The sequence below is a fragment of the Equus przewalskii genome, chromosome 16 (assembly GCF_037783145.1).
Source record: "Equus przewalskii isolate Varuska chromosome 16, EquPr2, whole genome shotgun sequence".
NCBI lineage: Eukaryota > Metazoa > Chordata > Mammalia > Perissodactyla > Equidae > Equus > Equus przewalskii.
The window spans coordinates 27,227,497-27,252,015 of record NC_091846.1 but is presented as its reverse complement, the minus strand read 5'-3'; the positions used below and the strand labels follow the sequence as shown (position 1 = coordinate 27,252,015).

At 39.0% G+C, this 24,519-nt stretch overlaps 1 protein-coding gene across 4 annotated transcripts in view; it reads left to right on the top strand.

Annotated features, from left to right (window-relative positions):
- The window catches only part of DNAJC15 (DnaJ heat shock protein family (Hsp40) member C15), a 107,375-nt gene that overhangs the window by 70,431 nt on the left and 12,425 nt on the right, over window positions 1-24,519 (top strand). Inside the window, exons 6-10 of one of the 4 annotated variants that reach the window (XR_011527879.1) lie at window positions 7,562-7,730; window positions 8,772-8,878; window positions 13,048-13,264; window positions 14,201-14,267; window positions 19,595-19,688. Coding sequence is in view for 1 of the 4 variants with exons in the window: in XM_008534523.2 (XP_008532745.1) it covers window positions 7,562-7,632 (71 nt within the window). In the remaining 3 variants the exon portion in view is untranslated. Of the gene's footprint in view, window positions 1-7,561; window positions 7,795-8,771; window positions 8,879-12,700; window positions 12,755-13,047; window positions 13,265-14,200; window positions 17,151-19,594; window positions 19,689-24,519 lie in introns of those variants that run through there. The other 3 variants (XR_011527877.1, XR_011527878.1, XM_008534523.2) reach the window with 3 other exon arrangements.

The window sequence follows — 24,519 nt, the reverse complement described above, 5'->3', positions numbered from 1 at the left end:
ACCCTCAGGGCTGTGGCGGTGCTATGAGCACTTCAGCCGGGAGAGCAGTAGCTTGTGGGTACTGGGCTGTCTGGGGGCCAGAGAGTGTTCACCATTTCCACCACCTCCCCAGGAGCAGTCCATCCACCTTCCAATGTAAAGCAGCATGGGTCTCTCAGACATCCTGGGCTACTATGTGGGTATCCTCCGTTGATCAATGAATGCCCATTTAGTTGTAAGTTTGAAGGGAGCGAGACAAAGGAACCTCTCACTCTGCCATGTTGCTTGGAACTTGCATCTTCTTAATCGTCAGGTTGGTGTGCTAATTAACTCACATTAGTAATAAGTTATATCTGACTTTGAAACAGTTGTTAATTGTAGAATATTTGCTTATTTTCTCTGGTTAGGCACTGGTTAGGATTTTTTACTCAGATGTTTTGCAGATGTTTATTTATTTTTAAAGCACCCATTCTTAACCCACTTGTTTACCTGTTTTCTATATCTCTCGAGTGGTTTTACTTCTGTAAAGCTGGCATTTGATGCAAGAAAATAATAGAATCGTGACTAATCACTTTTCCCCCTCCTCCTCAAAGACACGTCTCAAGTCCCATCTGTGTGCTCAGAGCTGTGTTGATAATACAGAGAGATTTAAGGCATGATTGCTCTTTAAGGTATTTATTACATAGGTAAATAGACGTATGCTTTAAAAGATATGTCGCAATGCATGATTTCAATTTTCTCAAGAAGGAAGAGGACCTGGGATGGGATTACAGGCTTGAAGAGAGTAGAAAAAGTTTACAACAACCACTTGTTTAATATGGTAGAACTTTAATAAGCAAAGAATCTTGCTTCCTGGGAATCCTGGCTCCACTTCATATCAATGCTGTGGCTGGTGCTGGGCAAGTTACTAAACATTTTTGTGTTTCAGTCTCTTTATGTAATGAAAATAAGAATTGAGCAACTACAAAGGATGGTTGGAAGAACCAGATGAAATAATATTATTAGAATAATGCCTAGTCACTATCCTCATCACCATGGTCTTGATCATAGGTTTACAAGCCCCAGTGATTTTTGGACAGTATGAATTTGTAGTGTCATCAGACTACATGGAGGTCAACATATCTCCAGTATTAGTTTTTCAATAAACTTTTAAAAATTGAAATATACATTTGTAACAGTACACTGATCATAAATATACAACTCAATGAATTGTCACAAAGTGAATGCATTTATGTAGCCAGTACTCAGATTAAGAAATAAAACCATGTAGCAACTCTCTTCGTGTACTTTTCCAATCACTCCCTGCTCCCCAAAGGTACCACTATCCTGGCTTTTGGCTTTTTGGCTTTTCCTGTTTTTGAACTTTGTATATAAAGTAGAATCATATCATGTGTAGTCTTCTGTGTTTGTCTTCTTTATTCTTTTTGTATTATCTTTGTGAGATTTATTCATGTAGTGGTGAATGCCGTAGTAGTAATTTGTTCTTTTTTGTTGTGGTACAGTATTCCATCCTATGAATATCCTACCATTTACCTACTTTTTCTTCTGGGTTGTCTCTTTTTCTTACTCACTTTTGGGGGCATCATATATTCTGGTATTCTAGATATGAATCCTTTGCATTGCAAATATCTTCTCTCTGTGGCTTGCTTTTGCCTACTCTTAATGGTGTCCATTCATAAACAGAAATTCTTAATTTTAATATAGTCCAGTTTTTCAAACTTTTCTTCTCCACTTAGTGCCTTTCTTCTTTTGTTTAAGAAGTTTTTGCCTGTCTCAAGGTCATGAAAATAATTTCTGGAACCTTTATTATCTTACATAATTATATCTGTAATAAACTGGAATCGATTTTTGTATATGATGTGATATAAGGGCAAAGTTTTAATTATTTTTATATAGGTATTCCACTGGTCCAGCGTTATTTATTGAAAAGGGTATTCTTTCCCCCAGTGACCTGCAGTGTTGCCTTGTTATAAGTCAAGTGACCGAATATTTATGGAAATGTTTCATATTTTCTCTCTTTTTCCATTGGTCAGTTTCTTTATGCTTGTGCCAATACCACACTGTTTTAATTTGTGTGGCTTTATAACAAATCCTTATTTCTGGTAGTATAAATCCTTCAAATTTTTTGTTATTTAAGATTTTTTGACTATGTTTGGCCCTTTGCATTTTAATATATATCAGGAATTATCTTGTCAGTTTGCTTGTGCACATGCGCAGGCACACAAATACCGATTCACACACAAACCTCCTGGAGTTATGACTGGGATTGCTATGAATCTGTAGATCTATTTAGGGAGAATTGATATCTTTCAAATTTTGAATTTTCCAATCCATGAACAGACGTATCTCTCCATTTATTTGGGTCATCTTTATTTCAACAAGGTTTTTCAGTTTTCTGGGTGGTAGTCATATGTATAATTTGTTAAATTTATTCCTAGGTGTTGATTTTTTAAATTCTACTATAAGTTGTGTTGCTTAAAAAATTTGTATTGTATATTTATTTCTATGACATAAAAATTGATTTTTATATGTATTGCTATTTTATCCAGCAACTTGTTAAATTTATTTATTAATTCTATGATTTTGTCTTTAGATCCTTTTAGATTTTCTACACAGTCGTGTCATTTATGAAGAATAATTTCTTTCCTCTTTCTTTCTAATCCTTGTTTCTTTTTTTATTGGGAACAGAGGGGAGCATTTATTACAATGACTAGAACCTCCTATAATATGGTGTTAAATAGCAATGATGATAGTAGGTATCCTTTTCTCATTGCTGATCTCAGAGCCAAAGGTTTCAACACTTTACTGCTAAGTATGATGTTTGCTATACTTTTGGATAACTTCTATCATGTAAAAGAAGTTTCCTTCTATTCTTAGTTTACTTAAAGTTTTTATTGTGAATGTGCATTGAGTTTTCTGCATCTACTGAGGTGATTATATGACATTTATTCTTCATTTTGTTAATGTGATGAATTACATTGATTAATTTTTAATGTTAAAGCCAGTCTTGGATTCCTGATATAAACCTAACTTACTGTGATATCTAGCCTGATTTGATAAGCTAGTGTTTTGTTTGATTTTGTGTCTGTGTTCATCTTATGCTATTTTCATCAAGGTTTGTTACCAAAGATATGCTAGCCTAATAAAAAGAGTTGAAATGCATTTTCTTTTTCTTCCATTTTTTGGAAAAAATTCACTGATAAAACTATCTTGGCTAGGCTTTTTAATTGTGAGAAGGTTTTTAATTACAGATTCAATTTCTCAAATAGATATTATTCTTTTGATTTTCCATTTCTTCTTATATCAGCTTTGATATGTTTTTCCTAGAATTTATTTCATTGAAATTTTAAATGCTTTGGTATGAAGTTGATTAGTTTTTCCAGAGAACCAACCTTTGACTTTGCTAATTCTCTTGAATGCTCATTTCTATTTTAATATTTTCCTTAATGCATAGGTTATTTACAAGTATACTGATTAATTTCCAAACAGTGGGATCCCCTGGATATGTTTGTTACGGATTTCCAGATTGTGTCCACTATAGTCAATTAGTATACTTGATTTCAGCACTTCTCAAACTGTCTATGATGGAGAACTTGTTTTTTTCCCCAATTTCTATTGGACTGGCAACTTTTGTAAAATATAATAAAAATGAATTTATTAGAAAATTGAAATAAAAAATATATGTAAGATTTAAGCCCCAGTTTTTTATTATAGGTTCTATAGATACACACTACTATATTACAGGCTGTTTTTTTGGCAGGGAGGATGAGGAAGATTGTCCCTGAGCTAACATCTGTGCCAGTCTTCCTCTATTTTGTATGTGGGATGCTGCCACAGCATGGCTTAATAATCAGTGCATAGGTCTGCACCTGGGATCTGAACCTGTGAGCCCTGGGTTGCCAAAACAGAGCACGTGAACTTAACCACTATGCCACCAGGCCAGCCCTGATCAAATGGCTATAATAATTTTTAAATACTTATTCTCAATTTCTAAACCTATCTAGTTGCGGTCCAGCAACACTTGTAAACCAGCTCTAGTCCATGGAACACACAACCAATAGCACTGCTTACTGTGATTTGAGTCTTTGAAGTTTGTTGAGACTTCCTTTGTAGCCTAGCACATGGTCAACTTCAGTAAGTGTTCCACGTGCAGTGTAACAGAAGATGTATTGCACACTGGTAGGGTGGAATCATTCATGTATGTCATTTAGATCAAGTGTGTTCATGTTTTTCAACTTTTTGATATTCTTATTAGTTTTTCTTTTTGTCTAATTGTTCTTCCATGGATTACTGAGAAAAGTATATTAAATCTCCCACTGATTGTGGATTTGTGTATTTTTCCTTTTGGTTCTGTCCATTTGTTCCTTATATATCTTGAGGCTCTATTATTAGGTATATTCAAATTTACGGTTGCTTTGTCTTATAAGTAGATTGACCCTTTTAACACTATGAAATTTCCCACTTTGTCTCTAATATTGCTTTTGCCTTAAAGTGTACGTCATCTGATAATTAGTATAGCATTGCCAGCTTTATTTCTGTTACTATATGTCTTTTTATATTCTTTAAAAAAAAAATCTCTTGTAACCAACATTTAGTTTGCTGGTTTATTTATTAATTAACTATATTGAGATATAATTTACATACAATAAAATCTATCTATCTAAATACACAGTTTGATGAGTTTTGACAAATGTCATCCATGTAACCACTAACATAATCAAGACACAGAACATTTCAAAACTTAGAAGGTTCCCTGGTGCCCCTTTCTTTGCCAATCCCTACCCCTTGGGCAATCACCATTTTATTTTCTGCTACTATAGATTAGATATGTCTTTTCTAGCATTTCATATCTCATCACAATACATTTTCTTTTTTTTAAAGATGGGCATCTGAGCTAACACCTGTTGCCAAATTTTTTTTTTTTTTGCTTTTTCTCCCCAAAACCCTCCCCCCCGGTAGGTAGTTGTACATTCTAGTTGTGAGTCTTTCTAGTGGTGGCGTGTGGGACGCCACCTCAGCGTGGCCTGATGAACGGTGCTGTGTCCACACCCAGGATCCGAACTGGCAAAACCCGGGCCGCCAAAGCGGAGCACGTGAACTTAACCACTCAGCCACAGGCCGGCCCCACAATGCATTTCCTTTATCTCTAAGATCTTAGCCCTCAAGACCTGACTGACTTGGTAGACCTCCCGTGCTTTCATACTAATGTGTTATATTTTATTCAACTCTTCTAGTTGGTGTCAATGAGATGGTTGAACTAAAGCATAATAGTTCTTGATAACTAAAAGCAGAACAGCTCCAGGAGTATTTAGTGGGAGTACAAAGGTAGAGATCAAGTGTGAGAAAGGAATATTCTAATTAAATGCAATCCAGATGATTCCCCCAAGAAATTTGAGCAGGGTTGAAAGATTCAAAAGTATTTTATTTCTATTAATATAGGATATGTGTCCTAGTCAAGATTCAGTGCCAGAAACTAGATATTTTAAGCAGGAGAGCATTAAGTATAGGGAATTAGTGCTTACAAATTGTTGGAACGTCTAAGGAATAAATTCTAGACTTGGCCTACAAGAATGAACCCCCAAATAATTATAGAGTTGCTCTGTCAGAGAGGCTCTTACCTCATAGACTGCCACTGGAACTGTACCAAAAGCGTAGTTGCTTCTGCCACTACACCATGATCTTGTTTGCTAGTAGTAATAATAAAGAGGCCCAGCAAGAAAGCCTTTCTCACTTCAGCCTTCTGAATCTCACAAGATTGCCGTTTACTGATAGATCCTAATTTGGATCCAACACTACCAGAAGGGAATATAACAATTGTTGTTTTTGACTTAGGAACTTTTCCAGGTTTTAGGAAGATAGAATGAGAGCCAAACCAGTTTCTACCATGCACATAAATTAAAAGTCCAGTGTCTCTCTAACTTAAAGAGGGTGAGTGGTAATTCAGTGTAATTCTGAACAAACTGTCAATTTTTTTCTGACATTGCCATCAATAAATATAATGTTTACTGACACTTTCGATTTTCTGTGCCTTTGATTTTTTTTCTGTCTGCTAAATGAGCGTATCATGGCCTGTGATTTAAATATCCAGAATGCTTATCAGTCAATTAAAGATTATGTTTGAGTTCAATTAACATTTTAATATTTGTTAAGGACATATAAGATGCCTGGCATTACCATGGTAACTCTAAAAATTTAAACAGCTTACCAAGATTGACATTATCCAAGATCATTTTGAAAGATAATCATAAAACCAGTTTATTTCCTAACCAAATACGTATGGAACTTTAATCAACTTCATTTGTAATTCTTATGTATGTATGTTTAAGGATACTCTATGATACAGTCCCAAAGTGCTCGATTCAGATCTTGATATGAAAATGTCAGTGGTATGCTCCAGGGCAAAAAGCTAAATATAGCTTCCTCCAGCATTGCCCTTTCTACTGCAATACCATGTTTGTTGATCTGTTTTCTGTGCTTTATTTTTCCTTTATAAAGTGGGTGGCTTTATCTAGGCCTTTTATTGATATCAATAAAAGGCCTAGATAAAGTCAGGACAATTTACATACCAATACCATCTAGATATTTTTGATTTGTTGTAAGCTACTGAGGTCTTATGATGTTTTCAATAGCTATAGATGGTTTGTACTCAAGGGAATGATAAAAAATAAAAACAGAAAGAGACTGGTGAACTGTAATATGATTGTTAGCTAGAGCATTAAGCAATGAAAGTGCTCAGGACTGGAAGTCAGAAGGCATACAATGCTTAAATAGCTTTTATGTGATGGTTTGGGGCTAGTATTTTTGTATGTTAGATAGGTTCTGTTTGTGATTAATAATGATTCTGAATTTGAAATTCACCTCAGTTTTCCTCTTGGTGTTTGCATTAGAAAGATACAAAGAACTCTAAAAAAGAACTGACTTTATTTTAGGGCATAGTAAATCTAAGACTGTACTCCATAAGTATTCTAATAGGATCATTTCAGAGAACAGGGAGCATTTCCTTTAACATTAGTTTTATTATCTTTCATATGTATTACTAATATGATTTTTAGAACTAGATAGTACATAGTTGCCTTTTCTAACATGTATTTTATTTTTATGAAAATATAGGGTTCGATAAGACTCTGAAAGATCCCTTGGGTTGCTTTATCTCCTTCAGAAAGATACCCTCCTTCATGGATGAATATTCTTCTCTTTAGAAAAAAAGTCTTGGAGAAGACCATTATTTTATTTACCTAACCATCCGTTTAATTTCAGAAAATTCTCTGGTCAGATAGGTAAAGGGTGATGTCTGACCAAAGAAAAATTTGCATGTTTTTCAAAGTATTCATGATCATAACTTTCTTTCATTATTCTTCTCAGAGGTTATCTTTGATTGTTGGGGATGTGTAGTGCTTCACTAAACAAATTTAATTTATGCTGTTGTGGTTTCTAGTCAGCTTATAAAATAATTTGTCAGAGGATGAATATGTGGGAAAATATCAGAGAATTCTAATTAAGAGCATTTTTTTTTAATTTGAAATTTTTTAAAATGTCAGTGATGAAATGTGTTCAATGCATTTATTTTTCTTTGTTCTCGCAGGTGGATCTCCTTACTTAGCAACCAAAATAAATGAAGCAAAAGACTTGCTGGAAGCAACCACCAAACATTGATTGATACTCAAGGACCACTCTGAAGGAAAAGAAGGGGGAACTTAAAAAAAAGAATTCTGCAAATTAATCTAAACCCTAGCCTTCATAATTTCATACGTGTACCTATTACAATATTTATTCCATAGTTAAGCTATATAATAATAAAAGATTAATAATCTGTCATTTTATCATCTTTAAAGAAATAACTTAAAATTCTATAACTGATCTTTTTCCTTATTTTCTTCCTTTTTTAAGGCTTTTTATTCTGTTAGTCCTAAGTATATCACCCCCACCTCAAAAGTGTGATCATCAGTAATATAACTGGGATTTATGAGCAATGAATAGAAATTTTCGTACTGCTTCTATTTTTTACTGCTTATGCTTCTTACCCACAATGTTTCCTTAGAGGAATTTAGTACTCTGCCTATGTAAGGTGCTTTAAATGTTTTGAAACCAAACACTGGTTGCCACCTCATGGGGAAATGATCTGAAACTTAATGGAATTTACTAAATGGTGTCTTATAAAGTAATGGCTAGGACTTTTTAAAGAACTCTGCTCTCTCTGGAGACCCTGTAGCTGAAGCATGAGAACTTAGAGAGCTACTGAAATGATTAAAGATTTACAAAATGAGCCCTGTGAGGAAAGACTGAAAGAGCCAGTAGAAGTCTGAGGAATTCGTATTTAATTATGGTCTTCTGGTACTGTATATTTATTCAATTATTCATTCTACAAATATTTATTGACCACCTATAATGTGTAAGACACTGTAGTGGATCCTCTGAGAGTTACAGGTGTGAACCGGTCGTGGATCTGACCCAAAGGAGCTTAGATTTAGAGGAAAGATAAATCACATGAATACTATTAGAGAGATACAGATTATATGCTAACGAAGTTCAAAAGAAGAAAAGAATGTTTTAAAGTGAGAGCATCAGAGGGAGCTTCATAGAATAAATGGCATAGAGCTGGGCTTGAAAAACAATAAGAGATACACCATATGATTGGTGAATCAGAGTTGTTTCCCCTCAGGTCAGTCCGAATTAGCAGAAATAGAATATATTAATTAGTGTGATTAGAGTACAGAGTTTTTCAAAAACAAGGGATAGACACGTGGTCTTGTCTGGCCCTATAGTTTACACTGCATTAAATTTTCTCAAAACAGCCCCGGGTCATCATCAGTTTAATCCAAAGGTGAGAAAACAGCTTCAGATACAGTGTACCAGCATTATTCTCCAGTACTCTTCTTTACAGATCCTGGGTTCATCTTGGGTAAGCTGAGCTACTGTATTTCATTTATCTTAAAATACTTTTTTAATATTGTAGATACATCTTTCAATTTATGACATCCTGTAGTTCGGGAGTTCTCAACATTGGTAATATTGACATATGGAGCTGAGTAATTCCTCTTTGTGGGAAGCTCTTCTGTGCTTTGTAGGATAATTAGCAACATCCATGCTTGTACCTCTAAAGGCCAGTAGCACGCACCCCTTCAGTTGTGACAACCAAAAATGTTTGCAGACATTACCTGATGTTCCTTGGAGGGCAAAATCACCTCTATTTGAGAGCCACTGCTGTGAATGTTAAGTATTTTTTCTTTTGGTACATAAAATAATGGCCTGACTTAATGAATCTTAGAGTCACTAAAATATGGTTCTTGGTGTACAGTCCCGGCGCCTGTCCTCATTTTCTTGGTGCCTCGGTATTTTTCATTTTTCTGCTCACTGTTATCCCTGTACCTCGAATGCCCTCCTAATTCCCAGATCTCCACATGCCCAAAGCCTAGGGATATAGTTCAAGGCTAAGCTAAAATGTATCCCTCCTTTTCTGGTGCTTCCAGCAAAAGTAATATCAGGAATCCTCCGCCCTTTGAGAGCAAGAACCATCTCTCTCATTCACGACTACATTGGCACCCAATAAATATTTGTGGAATGAGTGAATAAGGTCCCATAGCACTTTATTCCTCACTTCCTGTACTTACAACTTGGTACCTTGTGAAACAACGCTTTGTGTAACATGCCTTATTTCTCCTACTAAAATGCAAGAAGCTTTAGAGCAAGAACCTGGTCTTCCATCTTGTAACCTCTCTTTAGTATGGAGCTGTTGCACTTAGTAAACACCATGGAGCTGTAAGGACTAAGAAAATGTTTTCTGGATACTATGCTTCAAAAAATGTTACCACTAATTTTGAAAGTTATGCTAAGAAGTGTTGGGCACCCTCAGGACACAGCTTTAAATCGACATCATATTTTTTAATGTGCAATGTGTTCATAAGAATTTGAGTCCCCAGCATTAGCTTGGAATTTCCTTAGTTCCCATTTTCCTGCCCAGCATATGCCCAAGAGTCAGACAGATCTGGTTTGAATACTGTCCACCTATTACATGAATTTGGGCAGTTAATCTGCAAGTGTGTAATTGCCTTATCTGTAAAATAGAGAAAATAATAATCCTATCTAATAAGATTGTTGTAGGGAGTAAGGGCATGTAAAGCATTTAGTCACATAGCAAATGCTCAAAAAATGTAATTATTCCTTCTTTCACTGCCCCATTTAATTTTTTTAAATCTTTTAGAATACCTTGAATTAAGGTTTGAGGTGTGTTCCAGTAATCATTTATTTTACTCTTGATCTGCAGTTTGGATAGTACATGGTAGAGAAGCTTGTCTCTGTTCCTTGCGGCATCAGGGGGCGCTGGAGGAGCCACTTCATGTGGCTGGCAAGTTGGGACTAGCTGTTGGCTGGGAGGTTAACCTGGGCTTGGCCAGGGGCCTCCGTTCCTCTCTACACAGGCTTCTCCACAGGGCTCCAAGAACATCATCACACCATGGTGGCTGTGTTACAAGAGAAAGTGGTCTGAGAGAGACAAGGAAGCTGCAAACTCAGCCTGGGTCTGAAAACTGGCCATTGTTCCAACAGTCGTAGAGCCTAGATTCAAAGGGAGAGTTTATAGGGGGCTGCAGAAGAATTAGTGGCCACCTTTAATATGTGGCAGGGCAGGTTTGGGATGTTTTTTTCCCTCCTTAATCAAATCAGTGCAGGCGTTGCTTTAAAAAAAGTTTCAGCAATGTAGAATTTAAGTGCAACTAGCTAGAGTAGTTTCAGATGATACAACTCCTATTTTAGGTAGATGTTAATTCAGTAGTCATTCTCTAAATGGCAATGTACTTATAAAATTGGATTTTAAACAGCTACCCACCCTCAACTCCTTAATATCTGTAAAAAGCTTACTTGAATGGTTACCTATCTTCGGTAAAGATTGCTTTTACATATTTGCTGTCATTGCATATTCTTCTTAATTAAGTTCTTGTTGATATTGCAGTTTCTGTTTATTCTTACATCTTAAATGCAATCTGAGGGAGCAGGAAAGACCTTTTAAAAACAAAACAATTACTTCCCAGATTCCAGAGAAAGTGTAAGTCAAATGGGCAGTTAATTAAAGGCGAGCACAGAATGCCATTTAGACTATATAGTTGATGGTGCCGATCTCTAGCATAAAGTCAAAAGTAAAGAGTGTAGTAAGGAAAAAACTATATTGATTGTGGAAGACATTGTTTTATTTAGTCTTCAAATAATTTCCTTTATTTGGTTTGAGATGCAATTTAGTCATTCGGCAAATATTGAACATTTAATATGTCAGGCAGTAAAGATATAAAATAAGTTCATTGTTAAAATGTGTAGTATGCTCAAAACTAAATAGAAAAAAACCAGCTTCTTAAACATAGAAGCTGTTTTATTTTGCGTGATAGTTTTGAATTAAGAAATATTAAGGGTTGTATTACTAGGCATGCTTGTGATTACTCAGCAGGGTCATTAGAAATAACATTTTATCCAAGTACAGAAATCCTTTGGTTGTCATGAGGAACCTTCAACACAGAAAAGAGCTTTTAATGACATATCTTCACCACATTTAGCAATTAGCTTAAGGTAGTTTAATGACATTTGTGGGAGAAGATGAATCAGCCTGGCCCTTAATGTCAAAAATATGAAGTTTCTCTGACTCAACCGCCTTAAGATGAGCTACCGAGACTGCAGTGAGAAGTTGAATATCCAAGTAGGCCAGCTCATTTCGCACAGTGGGAACCAGGCCGTCCACTGGCACTCTGCGCCTTGCCCAGCAGTCACCTCCTGGATAAAAGCCTCTGGCTACAAGGATGATTTGATGGCACTGAATAAATGTGTCAGCATCGTGCCTGCCTCCTAATGGAAAGGCAACCCAAAGAGCATATCCTGTTAACACCAGATCAGTATCATCTTCTTGTCAAAAACATTCCATGAATTATGAGCCAAAATTTTATTTATGATGGAGTTACACACATTAGGAAATTAGAATTTTTGTTAGTATAATTTATTAGCTGAAAAAGTTGAGAAGGTCCTCTGGACTCATTTTTTAGGTGGAATATAAGTGAGCTGGATCGTTGCCCACCAGTGAAATTGCTGGGCATGGTAGACAAAAATGTTCCTTCTAATGATTTTTATGAGCTGACTAGCTATTGTTCCCAGCTGAGTGCTCTTTTCCTTTTTTTATTGTTGCTGAGCAAAAGAATTTATAAAAGTTTTTTTTATTAAAAACTCTGCTCAATTGAAATGCAAGTTCGTTAAGTACTGTTCATTTCTCTTCCTGCCATAATAACCCTATCACCCTCTGCTCTATTCAACAGTGCCTGGCAGCACTGATCAACATTTTAAGTCTGAACAGACTATTACGTAGATACAGATATGCAATCTCCAACATCAAGAGGGAGTTTACTTTCACCTGGGCAGAATATGATCACTCGGGCTAGGTGTTGGCTGTACATTTCAAAATAGTACCTCAACCTACAGGCAGAAAATGCCGCTGGAAAATTAAATCAATAGTGGAAAACAGTTCTATTTTGACAAGATGAAAATCACATTGAGAAGCTAGTTCAATATTGAGATCTAAGCTATGGTGCTAAAGACCAAGAAATTAGAATCAGCTCATTTTCATAAATCCAAAATATTTTAATAATAATCACGAATGCTTGTTGAGCACCTTGTGCCTAGCATCCTACCTGCATTATCTCTTAATTTTCATGGCACCCCTAAGATAGGTACTATTTTTATCCCCATTTTACAGATGAAGAAAGAAAGGTTGGAGGAGTTTAGGAGCTTTGCCAAGATTTCATATCTAGTAAGTAATGGTACTGGGATCCGAATCCAATTTGATTTGACTTGAAGCACTTGCTCTTTACCTGTCCATTATATTGTACTAATTCTAGATATGTAGAAATCAGAATGAAGGGGTTTGCGTGGCTCTGGCTCATTCTTTGATGTTTGTGATCTTGGGTTGTAGATTGCAAAAATAGGTTTGGGGAAGGATCCAGTGTCATTTGGCATTATGAGCAAGGAGTACCTAATATCTTTAATTCTGCTGGAAGCTTGTGATGTCCATCCAGTTTAGCTGTGTGAGTTTGTCCAATTTAGACCGGGAATGGAAGAAACTTTGATGAGATTTTATTTGAAACATTCATGGGCAAGAGCTTTCAAGGAGAACATCTAGAGCAAGGTTCAGAGGACAGCTCATGAGAGTGAAGCCGCAGACCTTGGGAGAGAAATAAAGAAATTGCTCAATATCATAAAGATGAGAATAAGAAAGATGAATTTATTGAAAGGAGCAGAGAGACCACAAAAAAGTTAAAAGGTGAGACAACTGAAACAAGAAGAGATAACAGCATTTGAAAGGGAGATGCAGTGCTCAGTTAGAGATTTTGAAAATTGCTTTCAAATATTCCCAACTGTGGACTAGGTTATTTGTTCATGCCATGCTTCTATGCCAAGTTCCAAAATTATATTGTGCACGGTTATAGGAGAACCCATAGAACCAATCTAAGAATGTGTCTGAGATTATCACTTAACTTTCTATGCTTTCAGCTTCTCTAATCAAATGGTGGAAAGGTTTCTAACTCCTTATAGCAGACTTGTGAGTTCCTTGAGCATTAGATACACCTATATTCAAAAATAAATGCATTCTGAAGCCAACTCCATGATCTTTCCATTTGTCAACTCTTGGATTATCAGTGCCTTTGCCCTGTCCTTCTATGAATGTGGATAATCAAGAGGTGACTTTAGAAGTGTTTACATTTTGGCTTCCATGCCTCTGGAGTAGGATGAAATTATCTAATAATGTTTGTCCTCTGGTGGTTCGATGTCAGACTATATTTGCATAGTCTGCATCTCTCATGCTGTCCTGGAGTGTTGTATAGTGCAGTGTTGCACAAAGCAGCATGTACACAAAGAAACACAACCTGCCCTAATTAACCCCACTTGGATCTAATTTACGCTTTGTTCCTCAGCTTCTTGGTACTTAGGTATTCAGTTTGCATTCTAGTCTATTACATTTTGTACTCACTTATACTATCTACTTGTTTGGGCTTTGTTTCCCTTGTAAACAAATATTTTTTAGTCCAATATGTGAAAATGTGGATATAAACAAACACACACACACTGTTGTGTTATGCTTTAAAATTGTAAAGGATAGACTGTAAGATACTTTTATCTGTTTAGTTTTCCCAACGCAGTTATAATTAAATCTGACTCACTAGAATTGAACTTACACTCAACTTTTTCCCTTGTACAGCTCTTGAAGAAAAGATGCTAACCTTCTGTGTTATATAACTTCATCTGCACTGTGAGCTCTCATGCAGGTACTGCTTTTATTTCTCTTAGGCCTCTCTGCTTCGTGAGATGCTTGGCCTGGTTGTCCCTCAGAACACAGTATTGATTGATTCACTTCTAAGGACAACTGTCAGAAAGCAAAATCATAGACATGGATTTTCTTAGAAGCCATTAATGAAACTTGGGTTTTTACCCTTCATACCAAAATAAGCAAAGAAAAACAGTAGAAATAAGCCCAATAATACTTTAAAATGGATCTTTGAATTTATCTTGTAATGCAAATACCAAAGAAAGTGCATGCTTCCTTCGTTTGTTTCCTTCCCTCTTGCCTCAGGATCTTCATATCAATTTTTGGCCTGCAGCACTTTTAACTGCATAAGGAACTCTAAACATAGGCATTGGTAAGAGAAATGCTGACACAACCAAACTGTCACCCCTAGAATATGTTATTGAATACGTCTGTGCAAATGCCTGGATCCCATACTTAGTGAAAGTGAAGAGTAAGGCCGCTGTTCAGTTTCCAACTCCTGAGAAGAGGAGAGCACTCATAGATGTGCTCTTTGTTTCTCCCCTCTCGTCCTTTCATCCTCTTTCCCCCGTGACATGGTCACATCTTAACTGTCTACCAGTGCCAGTGAGACCTTCAGTGGGTACGGTGCATGTTGCAGTTGTTCAGCTGGGCTGGGAGGCTCTCGTGTTGTCAGGAGGCACCATCCTGTGATGGGGAAGGAGGACTGACTGTGGGGCTGACATACCGTAAAGGTCTGTCTACCATAAAATACAAGCTTGGATTCTGTTTCATCAGGGGAGAAATATGTTTTTCACAGCAGCCTGGTGAATGAAGACCAATGTACAGAATCACACGGTGAACAGGTTATCCTTGAGTCTGTAGATGGGACTTAGGAATGCACATCAGTTTTCTGTGCAGACAGAATTGAGAACATATTACCAAGATACGAAAACTACAGGAATATGTATGGAGTGGGGGATGTTACATTTTAAGAAATGTACTAAAGGGAAAAATCTGAGAAAACTTGAAAACATGAAGTGATGAAATTATTAATTTGAATTTTTTGCTTAAAATACGTGTGAAGTAGCTATTCCTACATATAGTCTATGTAGAAAAACAAAGACAAATAGCTTATTTTCATGTATTACCATCTTCCTTTTCGGACTGAATTTTCAGCAGAACAAGAATGCCTACGGGCAGTTCCTGGGGTCTGTGTGGGGCTCAGTCACACTCTCAGTTTGTTACAGCTTCTTCCCTCAGGGCTGAGTCAAGTGTCTGGTGTCAGCAGGTCTGGGGGCCTCGTGTATTTCTTAATATCAAGGGAGAAGGGTGTTTTCCCCCAAAGCCTGGCTGACAGTTACTCCTGGTGAAAGAAGAACAATCTGGCTGACAAATTTGTCACCCATCTAAACTGGCCAGAAAAATTTGGAGCCACGAACACCTAGTTAGCGGAGGTCAGCAGGAGGTCAGGCAGTAATTGTTCAGAGCCTCATTCACTGGCTGCAGTGGAACTCCGTGGTATAAATTGGCTTTAGGGGACAAATTGATCAACCAAAAAAGGCCGAAATCCTTTTAGTGTTCGGGTTACAACAAGGGTTCTGACTTTCTAGATTCAATGAGGAAACGCGCGGCAGTTGACTTTGCTTAACTTTAGGTTTTGTGTGCCCCTTCCAACCCCCAACAGCAGCCATTTCTTGTTCTCAAGGCTTCTTAGCCTAAGACAGAGCTTTAGGTTTTTGCCGTCTGGGAGTTATAAATCCACAAGGGCAGTGGAAGTTTTTCTTTCTCGTAATAAGCCGAGCTGCCTTTGTTCTCTCCTACTCTTGGTCTTTTTTCCACTTTTGCGCCAGTTAGACCTGCGTCAGCCTGCGATGCAGGCACAGCAGCGGGCACTGGAGTGTAATTCCTGCCGGGCCATCCATGAGCTCTCGTCCAGCTCCCAGCTGGTCTCGCCTTGTGTTCTCCTCTTGGAGTACCACCCACCTACCTGCCCACAGAGCGAGACAGTGAGACTGAGAAAGGAACAGGAAATAATGAGGAGAAATGCATGGAATGTTCTGGACTCCTTGAAGAGAGGTATTTGTTCAAGGCATTGTTAATATTTTTGCGAGGAATAGGAACATTGATTTTTCGTCCAAGAGCCATTCTGCATTTGCACAGAGTCACTAGAGTGTTGAACCTTTCTCTTTTGTAAATGAGTGAAGTGCCTCACTCATGGCATAATAGCACAGACTTTGAATTTGCTATTTTTCATCTCCAGCTCCAGACATGAATCTTCGCTCCATTTTGCGGTGGCTGGGACATCTTCTATTCATTTCAATCTATCTTGGGTAATACTGCATTGTTTTAAGTTTTCTCTCTGGGGCCCAGTGTGTGAGTTAGCCAACGTCAAGCACATACTCCATTGTGCATAGAATGCTCTGTATAGGCTCCATGCTGCAAACTTACCACACGATGGGTTTCAAATTTCCCTTTGCACCCCAGCCAATCATGTGTCCGACTATGTCTTGAAGCCAGTTAGTGTTTGTACAGAGCCAGGTACCAAGCTGCCAGGTGACATCTGCATGTGACTTGCATTGCTCTAATGGCATCTGCATATGTTCAGCTGTGTATGAAGATGTTTTTCACTTGATACGGAGTCATCTTTGGTCTTGTTCTCCACCCTCCCCATTAAGCAGACACACCTACACGTGTTACCGATTTGATCTGCTTTCAGAGGAGGGTGGTGCCTAGTGTTTCTCTTCCTGGTGCTAACATTTACGCAATGCCTCTTCGGAAACTGTATCCCGCATCCAAAGTGCTTTCAGAAGGGAGGGGGCAAAAAATCTTTGTGTTATTATCAAGGCATTTTCTGATAATATTGCATGTCTCCCCTAAATTATTCAATAAAGATTTATTTGAACATTTTGTATTTTCTTTTTTAAAACGTATGTTTAAATGGGGCTGGCCCGGTGGTGCAGCGGTTAAGTGTGCACATTCTGCTTCGGCGGCCCAGGGTTCGCCGGTTCAGATCCCAGGTGTGAACGTGGCACCGGGCACCGCTTGTCAAGCCATGCTGTGGCAGGCATCCCACATATAAAGTAGAGGAAGATGGGCACAGATATTAGCTCAGGGCCAGTCTTCCTCAGCAAAAAGAGGAGGATTGGCAACAGATGTTGGCTCAGGGCTAATCTTACCCCCCAAAAAATAAATAAATAAAAATATGTTTAGAGATGGCAATTTTTCTCAAAGAAAGAACATACCTGAGAACCTGTAACTTTGAGGACTGAAGCTATTGAGCTTTGTGACTCCAGGCAGGACACATCCTTTTCTGAGCCACTTGAATTAGTTGCTCTCTAAGGGGCACGCAGCTGTTGAAGGAGCACATGTCCCCGAGTCACACAGACCTATGTTTAGATCCACTTTCTGTTAGCAGAGTGATCTTGTGAAGTTTTGTAGCCTCTCCTCTGTCTCCTGACCCCTAAAATGAGTATAATAATAGGTACGTCAGAGAGTTACCTGGGGAGTTCAATGATTTCATAGATATGCATGTGCCTGCTTAATGCTTGTCCATGGTAGCTTTTCCAAAAATGTTCATTTTTACTGCTTGTCTCTTGGGCTCTACTGGTTTTTTCTTTCAAGTACTGTACAAGTATTACAACAGTAAATGGATTTTTTAAAGAATGGATAACAAATTACCAATAATTCCAACATCCAAACGTCAACCATTTTCTTTTTTCTGGGGCTCCTTCCAGTACATCCTAACATGGAACCTTAGGAATTTGTCTTATGGGAAACGCCTGTGGACAAACACGCAGATCTCTAGACTGGAAATCAGACTACAGTACTTTGCGATGACCTTGTAATGAAATTAGAATATTTTTACTAAGATAAATAACTGATTATCAATACTTGTGACTAAATAAGAATATTTATTCTTATTTGTCATATAATAGCTGAAAAATCAACCCAAGAGAATTTACAGAAGAAAAACAGCCCTTTGACCAGGTTTATGGCAAAGCAAGTTATGATAGTAACGGCTGTCAATTGAGCACCTATTTGTGCCAAACATTCTTTATATAGATTATCTCGTTAATCCTCACAACAACCCACTTAGCGAGGTATTTTAATCTCCATGTCATCCACGGAGAAGGGGTTCAAGAACTTAAGCACCTTTCTCAGTCGCAATTAGGAAGGGGTGGCGTTGGAGCTGCTCCCAGGTGGTCTAACCATGAAGTCCGTGCTCTTTCCCCTGATCTTGCTGCCTCCCAGGGAGCATTCCCAGCCGAGAGCAAAACGTGCCCTTAAGATTCTTAGTTTAAGTTCCTGAGAACTTCACTCCCGGCTTACAGTGGATGCTGGGAATTTTATTAAGTCTCTTCCAGGTGGTCATTCATTCCAACATGATCACAGTCCAAGGACCTCCCTACCACTCAGGACATTTGTCACTTGCCATGCTGCATTTAGAATGCCAGAGGAGACATCCAGCAAAATGAGCAGGAGGCAGTTTTGTGACAAATAGACTTAAGAAGCTGGAGCTGGAACTGGAAAAGTCCTTGTGGATCTTCAGGCTGCCTTTAGGTGCAGTCTGATGGCTTTCCAGATCCATGGCATTATTTAGGCCCTTGATCACAGCACAGAGGATACACACCGTTAGTTAAAAGGGACCACGTCAGGTCTGAAGGCAAGAGAGACTTTTACCACTTTCATGCGCCTTCCACCAGGAGATGGCAGGTTTCTAGGAACGTAGGCTGCAGAGACAGACTAATGTGGATTTAAATTCTGGCTCATATACTTACGTGCTGTGTGGCTTTAGACAAAGTACTTAACCTCTATGAGCCCTAGGTTTCTTTATCTGTAAAATGGGGATCATATCTCCCACTGCACAGGATTGCTGTGGGGAGGAAATAAAGAGATGCATGTAAAACATCCAACACAGTGCCTGGTGCACAGCTGGCCCTCCAGAACTGTGTACATGCTTGATTTCTTTCACTAAGCCAGTGATTCTCTCCTTTGGCTGTTTCCTGGAATCACTTGTGGCTGTTACAACTCCTAATGTCCAGGCAGCACCCACCCCAGACTGTCAGACTTTCTGGAGCGGGAGCCAGGCAGCAGTAATTTTTAAAGCCCCCTGGTGTTTCCATGTGCAGCCGAGGCTGAGCATCCCTGGACTAGAAGTAGCCTCAGTGCACAGAGCGGGCCTGTCATCAGGGGCTCTGCAGGAGCTCAGCTCTGCAAGGCAGCACGGACTGAGGTCCCAGGGGCCGTGTGGGAGGGTCTCTCAGCTCTTCCCCGGGGAGCCATGGGCAAGGCCATTTCCAGGGCCTGACTGAGATTATTCACCCAGGGCCTCTCCTTCCCCTGCAGCATTTTTATCCAAGTGAAACCAGCTTAAAATGGAATTCGAGGAATTCAGCCTGGAGGAGAATCGCATCCAAAGCAGGCAGCTTAAGGAGAGATGGTGAGTAAAGGGGGAGAAGAGACAGCAAAAAGAGATGGTGAGAGCAAGTCTGTACCCGCAGGTCCTGCTCACGAGGGCACTCTGACTTTCAGTACAAGATGCCCAGAGTTAGCGTCTCTTCCTCCCTCCAGGGGTCTGGGACTGGACCACTACTGATAGCCTCACTACTTTGAATGGGGTTTAGTCCCAAGACCAGCTGCATCTCTATCACCAGGGAGCTCGTCAGAAGCGCAGAATCTCAGACCCTCCCCAGCAAAACTCCTGAATCAGAATCTCTAGGGGGGACCTAGGACTATGCATTTTAACAAGGTTGCCAAGTGATTAGCATGCTCATTAAAGATTGAGAAGCACTGCTAGAGTGAAACCCTGGCTATCTTATGTACTGTGTGATCTTTGAAAAGTTACTTAACTTCTCTGAACTCCTGTTTCTTCATGTGTAAATTGGGGATAAAAACATTTGCCTTATTAATGGACTGCCAAGGGAATTGTGGATGGAATACACGGGGTCTATGGACTTGGATAGGAAAAAAAACTATTTTTATTTTCACTCATCTCTAACTAAAATTTCTCATGCTCTTCAATTTATGAATGTGGGCAACAAATCACGGTTGTGTTAGCAACCGACACTTTTGCAGCAGAAGAAATCACAGATATGTTCATGTCAGGTTCCAGTTATTGCAGACATCTCTACCTATCATTTCTATTCATCTACTGCAAAACTATAGTTTTTAGGCTTGCTGCTAAATCTCGATATTTAATGTATTAACAGTGAGGCAAAGACATTCTCATAAATGTTTTTTAGTTTTATGGAAACTGTATTTTAAGCTAATTGGTTTCCTTTGTAATCTTATTTATATTTTATTGTATGCATTTGAAAACTTTTTTATGAAAAGGAGCCCAGAGGCTCATGGCACAAAAAAGTTTAAGAATCCCCTCTCTTCCCTTGCAAGTCATCATGAGTAAACGACAGAATCAGATGTGTCTAACACTTAGCAGAGACGCGAATGACAGCACCCTGATCGCCCTCCTCAACGTCATCATGCTTCGTCCTAAACCTGGACCGAAGGTTCGTCCAGCCTCTTCTGGGGTTAAGTCAGAATGCACACTGCGTCTAGTCAACTTTTCCTGCAGGCATTTTTCTGGCTAATTCTGGTTTTATTGAGTGAGTGATTGTTTACTGAGTGCCTGCTGTGTGCCAGAGAGGAGAATAAGCTGTCTAGAATCACACAGCTAGCGCAGAAAGCTGGCTTTCAGGCTCCACACTGCCGTGCACTCCTACATCCAGATGTAGGGCCCAGGGGAAGGGCTCCTGCATCCTCCTGGTTCGAGAAGGCAGCAGAGGGGTTATCAGCTGGCTCACTAAGCACCTACAATCTCTTAGTTCTTCAACCAACATTTATTGAGCACTTACTGTGTGCTTGGCCCTGTGTCAGTAGCTAGGATGCCCCGCTGGGTAAGTCATAAGTCCAGTCTCTAAGAAGACACTATGCTCTCTGGAAGCACAGAAAGAAAACTCATCACCCAGTGTGGGCAAGAGGTAGAAACGAGGGTCCCCCAAGCACTTGGGTGCAGTGTGAAGTCTGTAATGGCTAAGTTTATGTGTCAACTTGGCTGAGCTACAGTACCTAAATATTTGATGAAACATTATTCTGAATGTTTCTGTGAGGGTATTTTTTTAGCTGAGTTTAACATTTGATTTGATGGACTTTGAGTAAAGCAGATTGGCCTCCAGAATGTGAGTCGGCCTCATCTAATCAGGTGAAGAAATTAATAGAAAGACTGATCACCCCTGAGCAAGAAAGAATTCTGCCAGCAGACGACCTTCAGACTTGAACTAAAACATTTACTCTCCCCTGAGTCTCTAGCTTGCTGGCCCTCCCATCAGATTTTGGACTTGCCAGCCTCCATATTCATGTAAGCCAATTACTTAAAATAACTCTCTTTATGTATACATACTTATCCTATTGGTTCTGTTTCTCTGGAGACCCTTGACTAATACGAAGTCCAACTGGAGCAGGATGGCCGGCCAGATAAGACATCCCTCCACGATATCCCCACTCAACAACAACACTTTAGCATCCACCCATGGACAAATGTGCCTTTGTGGGAGTTGTGGGATTCAGCATCATACACCAAGGAACCCAGGAGGAGTCCTGTCCACCTGTGCATCAGGTAATAGGCATACAGACCACGGTCCTGCCTGTGGACCTTGAAGTGGCCCATGCACTGGCTAAAGCACCTCTCAGCTGCAGTCTAGGAACCCCAGGAGAATACTGATTTAGACAGTCACCTACAAACAAGACTTCCACTTTGCAAAAGTCCAGTGCAGATTTTCCAGGACACGATTGGAGCAAAAAAATCTGAGACTGGAAGCATTGGAGAGGGTAAGAGGAACAGTTTGATTTTGCCCATGTCAACCACCACTCCCCTCCAGGGTGGCTCAGCTCAGGGCCAAGATAGCCCTTCTTGGCCTGTGATTTCTCCCACAGGGGAAAGTAAGAGCATGTGAATGAGCACCCTGCTCCCCCAGCTGTGCAGGATGCTGCTTTGTTTTCTCTCATCCCGTTCAGAATACTGAGTTGTGAGCTGCATGACTGGGGCCAGTGAGCAGTTGAGAGGATAACAGCCAGGGCTTGGGAAGGAACATATCAAAGGGACATGGAGCCTATTAACCATGTTATGGACTCCATCAGGAGGCCCACTCATGAGCTGCTGGGACACCCAGGCCACAAATCCCCCAACTGGCACATGGGTACCCCCAGTGCTCCAGGCACCTCACCCATCCCCAACCCCTGGCTGTCTCCCTGTCTCTGTTACCAGCAGCAAGAGTGAGCTTTGACAGATGGCTAGTGAGCATGAGCAGAAAGCCATCCTGAATCTGCAGGCATGGGAGAGACCACAAACTTGATCATTTAGCACCACCCTTGGGAAAACAAAAGGGAGGCTGTCAGGACTAGGCCTGGTGCATTGCAGGATCAATAGAAGATATACAAGCTTAAGAATTCTGCCATGAGACAGCAAGAAGTGTGGAGTAGGCATACCCCTAAAAGGTCTGAGAAAGCCTCGGAATCCCTAGCAGGGCTGATGGAAGGTAGTTCTCCCCCAACTTGTCAGTAAAGACTGGAGGAGGTGATGCTACTTCAAATGCAAAGACATCATTGCAAGACTTAAAGGAATATGAAAAATCAAGGAAACATGATACTACCAAAGAACAACAATAATCTTCCAGTAACCCACCCCAAACATGTGAAGATCTGTGATTTACCTGATAAAGCATTTAAAATAGCTATTTAAAGAAAGCTTAATGAGCTACTAGAAAAAATAGAAAGATAATTCAACAAAATTAGGAAAACAATACACAAACAAAATAGGAATTTAACACAGAAATAGAAATCATAAAAAAAATAGAAATTCTGGAGCTGAAGAATACAATGAAGGAAATGAAAAATGCAATAGAGAGCATCAACAACAGAATGGATCAAGCAGAAGAAAGAATCTATGAAGTGTAAGGCAGGACCTTTGAAATTATCTGGTTAGAGGAGAACAAAGAAAGAAGAATGAAACAGAGTGGAGTAAGCCTGTGTAAATTATAGGATACCATCAAGAGAAGCAATCTGTGAAATACGGACGTCCCAGAAGAAGAAGAGAGGGAGAAGGTGACAGAAAGCTTGTTTAAAGAAATAATGGCTGAGAACTTCCCAAATCTGGGGAGAAATTCAGCCATTCAAGTTCATGAAGCTCATAGGTCCCCAAACAAATTCAACTTTTTAGTCTTCTCCAAGATACATTATAATAAAAGTGAAAAATTAGACAGAATCTTAAAAGCAGCAAGATAAAAGAAGCTTATCACTTACAAGGGAACCCCCCCAGATGGTATCAGTGAATTTCATAGCAGAAACCTTACAGGTCAGGAGATAGTGGCATAATATATTCTAAGTGTTGAAGGAAAAAACTGCCAACCAAAAATGCTTTATCCAGCAAAGTTTTCCTTCAGAAATGGAGAGATAAAAACAGTGCCAGACAAATAAAAACTGAGGGAGTTCATCACCACTAGAGTTACGCTACAAAGAATGCCGAAAAGAGTTCTTTAAGCTGAAATGAAAGGATGTTCATTAATAACATGAAAACATATGGAAATATACAACACACTGGTAAAGGTAAGTATATAATCAAATTCAGAATACTGTAATACTGTAATCTGGTAGTGTGTTAACCACTTAACTCCAGTAAAAAAGTTAAAGGACAAACATGTCAAAAAATAAGTATAGCTACAATTATTTGTGAATGAATACACAATAGAAAGAAGTAAATTCTGACATCAAAAACATTAAAAGTGGAGAGTAAAAAGGTGGAATTTTTGTATGAGATCAAAATTAAATTGTTATCCACTGTTATATCTATAAGATATTTTATATAAGCTTCATGGTAACCACAAAGCAAAAATGTATAGTAGATACACAAAAAATAAAGAGAAAAGAATCAAAGCTTACCACTACAAAAAATCCTCAATTCACAAAGGACAAGAGAGGAAGAAAGGCACAAAGGAACTACAAAACAGCCAGAAAACAAAAAGATGGCATTAGTAAGTTCCCACCTGTTGATAATTACTCTAAATGTAAATGGATTAAATTCTCCAATCAAAAGGCAAAGAGTGGTTGATTGGATAAAAAAACAAGAACCCAGGGCCAGCCTGGTGGCATAGTGGTTAAGTTCATGTGCTCTGCTTCAGTGGCCCAGGGTTCACAGTTTTGAATCCTGGATGCAGACCTACATACCGCTCATTAAGCCATGCTGTGGCTACATCCCACGTACAAAATAGAAGAAGACTGGC